The sequence below is a fragment of the Etheostoma cragini genome, chromosome 8, assembly GCF_013103735.1.
Source record: "Etheostoma cragini isolate CJK2018 chromosome 8, CSU_Ecrag_1.0, whole genome shotgun sequence".
In the NCBI taxonomy this organism is placed as follows: domain Eukaryota; kingdom Metazoa; phylum Chordata; class Actinopteri; order Perciformes; family Percidae; genus Etheostoma; species Etheostoma cragini.
Window position 1 is genome coordinate 17,518,172 of NC_048414.1, and position 9,801 is coordinate 17,527,972.

General features: G+C 38.9%; 1 protein-coding gene across 2 annotated transcripts; it reads right to left on the reverse strand.

The window, feature by feature from the left end:
• Positions 1 to 222: 222 nt before the first annotated feature.
• Positions 223 to 8,366, reverse strand: e2f4 (E2F transcription factor 4). 2 transcript variants are annotated; one of them, XM_034878071.1, is made up of 11 exons: positions 7,877 to 8,366; positions 6,525 to 6,634; positions 4,814 to 4,975; positions 4,375 to 4,418; positions 4,204 to 4,268; positions 3,879 to 4,067; positions 3,519 to 3,600; positions 3,149 to 3,259; positions 2,699 to 2,746; positions 2,566 to 2,610; positions 223 to 2,302 (listed from the first exon to the last, which is right to left on the reverse strand). In XM_034878071.1, exons 1-11 carry the CDS (start codon positions 8,039 to 8,041, stop codon positions 2,187 to 2,189), a joined length of 1,137 nt encoding a protein of 378 aa, XP_034733962.1. In that variant the 5' UTR covers positions 8,042 to 8,366; the 3' UTR covers positions 223 to 2,186. The 2 variants fall into 2 exon arrangements, with proteins under 2 accessions (XP_034733962.1, XP_034733961.1); XM_034878070.1 differs by having other exon boundaries at positions 3,149 to 3,295; positions 7,877 to 8,347.
• Between the last annotated feature and the right edge of the window lie 1,435 nt (positions 8,367 to 9,801).

The following is a 9,801-nucleotide window of genomic DNA, read 5'->3' on the forward strand; positions in this document are numbered from 1 at the left end:
AACGCCATTAGTAATCAAACCGGCATTTAAAGGGTTACAATTCTGAAATTGAAAGCATGTTTGGTAGTTATGATCAGGACTGAAGTTTGTTAAAAGATGTATTGAAAGTAGAAAACATTAGTAAATCATTTTATGGCAGTTCTTTGTCTAAGGATTTAAGAGAAATGATTTTAAAGGGATGCCCGAGGATTATATTTGAAACCAAGGAAAGCGACTATACACAAAGAATACCAAAGTTTTTATTTTGTTTAATTTGACTACAGCTTAGCAATAGTGAGCCCATTCAAACAGTCTGGAGGATTGAGTCTCACACGCCATTACACACAGACATGATTCATTCAACCCAGCACCGTTGAACCCTGGCTGCTCTATTGAAGAATTAGCCAAACTCACAACACTGTCCAAACACAATGACTGGCTACTCATCAGGAGTGGATGAGTAGCAAGTAGCAACCAATCTGTCCACAGTGATGTTTAGTGCAACAACGAGACATGATGCTCTGACAAAGCAAGTTTTGTGGATAAAAAAAAATAACTATGAAGTGTAGCCCAGAATTAGTAGCAGTAACAATATATCTATCATGTATAAAAAATAAATGCTGTTCTATACAAGCAATAGAGAAGGGTATGAACAGTACATACTGTACTTACACTTTACCCAGGGCAAAACAGGACACACACAAAAAGCACTGTAGAAATATGAATGGCTATATTGTACTTTAACAGTCTGACTAGTAACAACTCCTCTTGAACGGCTACTTAACTTCCCCCTGCACAGAGAAAATAATTAGATTAAAAAAAAAATCATTTAGAGTGATGGGCAGTATTTCATTTATGGGAAACAGAGCATTGAATAAAACTAGAGTAGGGATCTGTGCCATATATACAAAAATATGCGAAACAGGACAATTTTCAAGCCAGTGATTATATTCACTGGATCAGCAAAAATACATATGTGTCCCTTTACATACAAATGAACAGAGTACAATGGTATTCATATACATGGATAATTGAAAAAAATCGCCATAGAACTCATTTGGAAAAAATAAAAATAAAAACAGAAGCTTTTCCTCCGATGTACTCCAGTTAAGTTACATATTAATCAGAGGCAGTAAAAATCTGCAAGGTTCGAAAGTCCAGAGTCAAAATGAAACAAAAAGCAAGCCCATTTTTTCTTATCAAACCTGTCAGTGTGGAGGCGCAAATATTGAACCAGTTAGTGAAGACATGTTATTTCATTTTTAACAAGCACCTTGTTGACTTAAAATTGTTTTAAAAAAGTACAATTCCTTCTGTCGCCCCCCTCCCCCCATGCATCGTTTTGGTCCTTGGTTCTTTATGTCACAATAGTAATTGGCTTCAGTTACTCAACATTAGGATCCTCTTTCTCCAACTGGTTCACAAAAAAATACTTCCAACACTGAGAGGTTGGATTAAGACCAATTCCTATCATCTGAAACATATCACTTCATTCACACAATGTGATTGTTTGAGTCTGGAACCTTTATTTTTTATTTAGTTTGTTTCTTTGCAAACTATTGCGTTGCCTGGGTTACAAATGCAGCTCATTATTACACAATAGTCTTGTGTGCTGGTAATACAAAATATATATATATATTCTCTATGTACATGAGGACAGTGCATATTTAACCAGCTGTGTTTGGACTCATTCAAGCCAGGCATGAGCAGCTGCTAGGTGACAAAGACTGCTCTATTAACGCCACAACTCTTTTACCTGATAGGATAAGGCTTCTTCTTTTTTCCTCCCCTGTCGACCTCTGTCTCAAGTTAAGAAAGGGTTCAATACAAAATTCAAGCACACAGACGCACAAGCATACTCGCGTAAAGTATGCCAACTCACTTTCGCTCACAAGCACACAGGAAAGCTGATACACAAACATAACGCTTTACATAACAATCTAAAAAATAATTATTTGTCATTACTTTTGACTTTGAGTCCTTGAAAAAGCAGTTTAAAAATGTTTTGCTCTAGCTTGTATTTCCTGAAAAGGCTGTACATGGAGCTACTGTCTGACTGAGCTCACCGTGTCAGTGCAGAGATGTCCGTGAACGCTCATTAGATCACGTTGGCTTTCCAGCACCTCTTCTCACCTTTACGGTGGGTGGGGGTGAGTGGAAACGAAGAGGAAATAAACAGTTTCTCACTCTGACAACAGTCGCAGGGGTCAGAGGTTGAGAATGGGGACGTCGAAGAGGTCACAAAGGCCTTCAGTTTCATCCAGGTTGTATATGTAGTCGTGGTCGCTGGGTGGAGGGGACAGACGCAGGAGAGGCGAGAACACTGGAGAGGAAACGGACAGACGACACATCCAGAATGCAGAAAAGGGAGGCCATGAGTCTACGTGCTGACACGAATTAACTAGGACAACGGGCAATTAATTGAGTTTTTTAATTGGGATTACAATTATGGATTATGAATTATCTTTACAGCCCTACTTTGTTACACACAATAATTACAAAATCAATTCACTTTGTCAATTTGTCAAACTAGTTTACAGTAATTGCCATTTGCTTCTCCATCAGGGTGTCTGTAAACAAACTCACCTTCTGATGACATCAAGTCCTCCAAAAGGTCTCCACTCATGATCTCTGTGAGAAACAGAGAAAAGAGCCATCAGTTTTCAAGACACTTAGAAAGTAATACATGTTATTTATGCAATACTCAAGAGGAATTTACCTTTTGTTGGATCAAACATTTCAGAGAGGTCTCTGGGAAAGTCCAGCACTAGAAGAAAAACACAGCAAGCATTTCAGCTATTTAGTCATCACATTACTCTTAACTTACACTTTATTCCTCACTTTAAAAAGTTGCTCTAATTTCCTTAGAGGAAAGAAATATCAGCAATTAAAAACTGCCATTCAATTATATATAGATATTCGTTGCTACTTTCACTGAGTTACATTTTTAGCCATCAGTCCTGATTATATTATTCATTCATTCACATGAATGAATTTACAACAGTTAAGGGAATAAATAGAAAATGTCCTTATATAAAGTCCTTAATAGTTTTTCAGAAGCCATTTGAAAATAGGTTGATGACCAATATGTCGAAGATACTATGAATGTAAAATAAATGCCATCGTCATCCTCGTGCCTCAACACCTTTTATCAACCTGCAAAACTCACATTCAGAGGGGTTTGACTTAGTTGGTTCAAATAGTGCAGAGGCAGATGAGGACGCAGACCCATCCAACGAGGCAGAAGACTGTAGTTGCTGGGTAACTGTAGCAGGTGTATCTGTTATTGGGGTGAGTGGCGCGGTGCTCGTCACTTCTGAAATAAAACATGTATGAATAAAATAATGCTGGTTCTTGGCATTTTATTACCGTACATCACAAATGGTTCAGTGTAAAATACAATAAAAATTAAAAATAAAGGTGAAATGGAGATATTTGGGAAATTTTACCCTAAGACTTAGACTTCCCTACTGCAATTACTTAGTCCCCAGTAGACTAAAAATAGGCCATAATTGAGCTTACAGAGCACTCATTGGTACCTGTCACTGAGGCTGTCTGGTTGGCTGCTGGAGCTGACGTCGTGGCAGGACTAGGTTTGGTACACATTGCTGCTTTGGAGGCCTGGAAGGTGGAAAGACAGAAAAAAATACTTTTTATTTTGAAAATAGAAAATATTGCTCTTTTGGGATCAATGTCTTTTTCTACTGTTCTTTAGTGTTTCAATAAAGAAAACCGTTATATCATCCAAGTAATATCATCCAGTAACACTGTAATTTCCCATTTTTTTGGGATCAATAAATATCTATCTATCTATCTATCTCTCTATCTATCTCCTACGGTAAACTGATGAATACGTAGGTAGAGCTAATTGCATAGAGAAAGCTGATATCTGTGTGGACCTGGGAGGCAGCGGGGGACGGATGAGAGGTAGGTGATGTTGCTGGGAGGCTTTGAAGGATGTCATCTGGAGGAGGGACGGGCAAAACAACAGGAGAGGCACTGGATGGGTCCTTATTGACCAGCAAAACCTCAATGGGCCCAGATGCACTCTTGAGACGGATCTGGTATTTCCTCTGTCCGTTGAGAACCTGGATAAGAACACATGAACCCAGTCTGAGACATGAGATAAAACCGTAGCTGGAGCTTAAAAAGAGGAAAACTGCTCAGCCTACAACTGTTACAGCTGTTAGCCTACAAAATGCACAAACCACACACGCAACTTACAGCTTCTGGTATGGGGACCTCTAGTTGTGTGCCAATGGGAGCACGGATCGCGAGGAGTGTGTCACCTGAGGAAGGACAGGCAAGTCATGAGTGATGGAAACGGTGTTTGAAACTCTCAATGGGATTGTCACAGAAAAATGTCTTTAACCATTGAGCCTTTGAAATAATTACCTTTGAAAGCTCCACAGAGGTCTTCATGTTTTACATATGCCATAGTAAGAATGTGTTAAGGGTCCAACTCAAATAACACCCATCACAACAATGCACCTTAGCACCTTTGCATTACACATGACTGACTGGCTGTTGAGTTGTTGGCAGAAGCCATTTCATCTTCAAGTTGGCCGGTCAACTAAGGACATGATGGTTTGATACTATACTCCATATTTACTAACAGGGTACTCCAAAAACATAGTACTGCACTTTAACACAAGGGGAACCAGATAAAAAAAGAGATGGTTAAGTTGAAGCAGCAGAGGCCGAGATATCCTGACTTCCACAACTCTGGATCCCAGAACTTCATTTATGAAATTAAAATGTGTTGAAGTTGGATTTAAATCTCTGAAAAACGTATCGTAGCTATAGCATTCACACAGTGTGCAGTGAAGGATATGGGCTGTTGTTAGAGTCGTCAGTGACATTCTTGATGCTCTGCTGGACCCAGACTCTCTGCTGGTCCAGCTCGTTTTCCCTGAGAGCCAGGTCATCTAGCTCGGCTTTCAGATCAATTAGCTTATCGGCAATCTCTCTGGTGTTACATCCTGGACCTACACCCCTGCAATACATAGAAAATACACTACATCATTTTGGACAGTCAGCAGGCCAAAACAACTTCACACACTCATAAGCACACGTGCCATTTTTCATTGACACCCTGCTGTAATATACACAGCTCCGCAGATTCAGTCCCATTCCCTTTGTATTGGCTACAGATCAATATGCTTTGTATTAGAGCATGGACAAAGCACATATGTCAGGACTACAGATGCAGTGACGGGGAACATTGTTTATGACAGTTGATGTAAGTTACTAGGGCTGCAACTAAGGCCTATTTTGATAATCGATGAATCTGTAGATTATTTCTTTGATTAATTGTTCATTAATCAGATAAAAAAAAAACATCTTCCTCGTCTACTTGTACAATGCTCTATTAACGCATCACCACAAGCCTTTACGTGTACAGGCTTGTGGTGATGCGCAATGTGTTAGTTGCCCAAAAAAACCTATGGTTTGTACTGCCAATTTGTTTGGTTTTGTCGTGGTTCATGAGTGCAATAAACATTACACTTTGTGAGAAAATAATCATGGCAGAGAATCGTGATATCAATTCTAAGCAAAACAAACGTGATTCATATTTTTCCCCAAACCGTGCAGGACTACTGACGACATCTGTTGACAACAATTTCTGTAATCGATAAGTAGTTGTAGTAGCAGCACCACTAGTGATTAACACACAGTATGAATTTATTTTTGATTGAAGTGAGTCAACAAGATCCACAACAGTATTTTCTGTTGTTGTTGTTGCAATGATGAATAATAATGAACACTATTGTAAGCAGTACTAACACACCTGACCAAAAGTCACACGCATGCACTTTGACAGAAAAAATGAAATGGCTAGATCTATGAATAACGTGTTCTTTAAGCAATTTTATCCTCTTGTAAACAATTCTGTAGCCTGGATGCCTGCCAAACTTAGCAACACCACAACATTTGAGGTTGGGAAGTTTGGTTGGTTGTGAAGCAACTAAACCCAAACCAGAGCTGTTCGGACCTATCAAATAGTCAAGGCGGGCTTCATACGATGGACAGGTGATTAACAGTAACGTAATTAACCAAGTCACCAAAGAGCACTTGGGTTGAATTTGTTTTCAACAAAGACGGCTGCCACTGGAGAATTAAGATCTGTAGATTCTGCCATCGCGTCGGTTATAGAAGATATCCGCAGGGCAACAAGTGTTGTCTTAGTTGTTTGACATTTGCTGGAAACATAACTGAACTTACCAATGTTTACAGCAACTCACATTTTTTGAATTATAGCAATTCCAAGATATAAATATGGAACCTTATATCATGGTGATTCTCAGATGAATCAGTATGTGTTGTTTAACAAGGTGGAAGAGTAGGGTAGGGGATTGCTGTAAGTGCTTTCAAGACACATTTAGTGGCATGATTTTAGATAGTTCAGCCCTCTCATTATGTAAGCACAATTACTTTTCTGTGCTGAAGATTTGCCTTTTAATGATGGCGGTATATATTTTTTTTTTTAATGAAAGGGAGCATCTTTCCACCATTGGGAAAATAAAAAAGTACCGTGTACTTACTTCCACTGGATACTGTTCTTGGACTTCTTTTCGATCAGTCCAATTCCCTCCAAAACATTAGTGATATCATAGATACGTCGTTTCTGTCGCACTGCCAATGTGTCTGCAGCCTGGGTGACAGGACAAAAGATATTACAAATACAATAAAGAGTACTGTCGGGATCTCCTTCGGCAAGCTCATAATTTATACAAAGACAAAGGGAAACCGCAGTATCCCTGTACCACAGGGTTTAATGCCCAGCTGGCAACCACAACTTTTTGGGAACAACAGTGTAATTTTTCAACTTCCTTTCAGACCAACTTCTTTGTGTTTGACACATTTATGATAAGTACCCATATGGCAGGTGCTGATAAGTATAGTGCAATGTGGTAACAGACCTGCTGTATGACAGCTAATAACCCACAAAGCTTTTAATTTACCAGTTCACATAACATTGTTTATTCATGCAAAACAAATGAAGGTCCTTTTAGTTACGTTTTACTTTTTCCAGCAGTGTCAACAAATAGATATATTCTAGTCAGAGTAGAGTTTTGGTATGGTGGTACAAAAAGCATTCAAAGCACGGCTCTGTTATTAAAAAAACAGTGTTATTCTTTTTATAAATGACACATTCGTTCTTTTTTTCTGTCTTGGACACATTGTATTAAGGAGAGAGGGATCAAATGAATGCTCAAAGTCAGTTGGTTTCATAATGATTACATGCAGTGTTTTTATGGACATTTGAGAAGGAAAGATAAAGATAGATAGACAAAGCACAGTGCCAACATCATGAGGGTCAGAAGCGTGTGTTTATGCAATATCATATGTCATTTCTGCGGGCATTGACTGTGGAGGAGAACACAGCTAACCTCGGTTAACGTCACGTTACATGCCATTAAAAAGCTAATACATTGTAACTTTCTATGAGCTAAACGTATAGCTATGCTTTTCGAGTACGTATTGGAAACTAACCGAGTGAATGGATGTCGTTAAGTGACAAAAACGTTTTCAATCAGAAAATAATTGTTTATGTGTGACAATGCAGTGGCGTTGGCATAGAAGAGCACGACAAAAGCTGACCCACTTTTTAAACTTTGAATCTGCAGGGGGCAGTCTGAAAAGTTGACCAGTGTTTCTTAAAGTTCAGTTAGCAAGTTAACCCTTACTTTAAGCAACGCCAAACACCATGACACAACTATAAAAAAGTAGGTTTCAAAAGTGTCCGACGGGTGGAATAACTACAATGTCATGAGGAGGTATCACCCATTCGAATTAGCCTGTCACACAGCTAGGCTAACAGGCAGGCTAGCGAAAGTGCATGTAACGTACATGTGCTAGCTAGCTAACAACAAAGACTCTGCTGCATGCTCACCGCTTTCAGATCCAGCACTCCGTCCTTTGCCTCCTGTAGTAAAGTCACAAACTTGGTTGTGAGCAGTCCCAGGCTCTTTTCGTGCCTGCTGGGAGTCTGTGGCTGCAGCGAGTCCCCCACAGCTCCCAGTTCGCCTCTATTACTGGCCGACTCTAGCTCCATCATCACTCGGGACCAGCTCGGTAACGTTACTTCCCTCTGCCTCCCCGACCAAACCCCGCCAGCGAGCCCAGGAAAGCACCACCGCAGTCAGACAGGCACAAGGCCGGAGAAGTGTGTCAGGTTTCCGGTGCTTAATGAGCTAGTCCGACCTGGTTTGCTCCAATTTATTTCACTAAATCGAACTGAACAGGTTGAGTATGGTAATTCAATGAACAAGCATTCGGTGGTGAAGAGAGCCGTTGGCCACGCGAGGTATGACGGGACAGTTCAATCGTCGCAGGGAGCGTCTGCAAATACTCACATGAATTCAGAAGCGTTGTGTGTTTTTGAAAACTTGTTGTCAATAAATATTTACTAACCCACCAATTTATTGTATCTTCCTTAAAGGTTAATGAACTGCAAGGATTGGTCGGTATTTTCTTTTAGAATTGGTAAGGGAAAGGTTATCCAGATGTTTGTAGCCGTTATATTTTTACACGTTCCCTTACCCACTCAAACTTGAAGAAAACACACGCACGTCTTCAGGAGCTTGCATGGCTACACGCACAGAACACACGCACGCGTGCACATAAACGGCGAAGAACACAATCCAACAACCAAGACTTGGAAACGTTTAAAAACCCTTTTCTTTGTGTTTTAAGTGTTTTCACTACACTGTGTATACTTGCACATACTTTATATTATATACTGTATGGACATACTAAATATATGGGATATATTAGGAACTGAGCAAACTCTTTCTGCTGATTCAGATTTTGATCTGTAGTTGAAAGCCCTTCAAAAAGCTTGTAGGTGTAGTAAGCGTAATTTTTATTTTCACAGTAGGCTATGCTGTGTATTATTTCTCCATGACAACAAAGCAAACGTCATCTTTCAGATGTATTGTTAGCCGTGGAAAAGGCTTGTGTCATATATGTTTTGTTAAGCGACAGTAAAGCATCAGTGCACAGCCATGTATAAACTTACCTCAGTGGCTTTTAGTTGTTGCTGTAGAGCTTTAATTTAGCACGATAATAAATTAAAAAAAGAATTACATAACATTTGAATACACATACAAGTGAGTGCAAACCTTAAAAAAAGTGTAACTTTCTTTAATTGAAGAGGAAGAGGTAGAGGAAGTTCTGAAGATAAACGTAGTAGAAACCCCCAAAACAAAGGTGTAGGATTAGCTTGGCCACATAACTGCCATCCTAACAGGAACACCAAAAGGTTATTTTACATAATAAATGCAAAATAACAAAAGTTACCCCCAATTTTATTATATTTTTATGTGAATTTAAATACATAAAATAATAATAATAATAATAATAATAATAATAATAATAATAATAAAACTGTCAAAATGTAGCATAGAGGGAAGAAGGTCATGTATGCTTTTTTCTATTATTATAACATTGAATGATTAGGGGTTATTTATCCTAATTCTATTATTAATATTTTATCAATATAATGAGTAGGCTACTTGTCTGCAATGTTGTAAAATTGAATGTTCCCCCCATAAATATTAAGGTAGTAAGATTCTTTAATCAACCAGCAGGGGGCGGTAGTCTCTAAGAAAAAACGTCTCAGCCTAAATTAAATTTTGGGGTCATCAGATTCGTGGCTTTGCTTTGTACGTGAAAGAGAACAACCACATAACACAAATAATAATATATATTTTAAAAACGATTAAGCTTTCACATATAGTACGCATGATATACAACTAAGAAATAAACCATATACAGCTGAGCCTCAGTCTCGCGAAAGTGCTTTTGCTGTCACAC

Coding starts and splice junctions, on each gene's coding strand:
- e2f4 (XM_034878070.1), bottom strand. CDS start 8,041: ATGATGGAGCTAGAGTCGGCCAGTAATAGAGGCGAACTGGGAGCTGTG. Junction 4,976..6,524: donor AAGAACAGTATCCAGTGGAA/GTAAGTACACGG, acceptor TATGTATTGCAG/GGGTGTAGGTCCAGGATGTA. Junction 3,296..3,518: donor CCAGACAGCCTCAGTGACAG/GTACCAATGAGT, acceptor GTTTTATTTCAG/AAGTGACGAGCACCGCGCCA.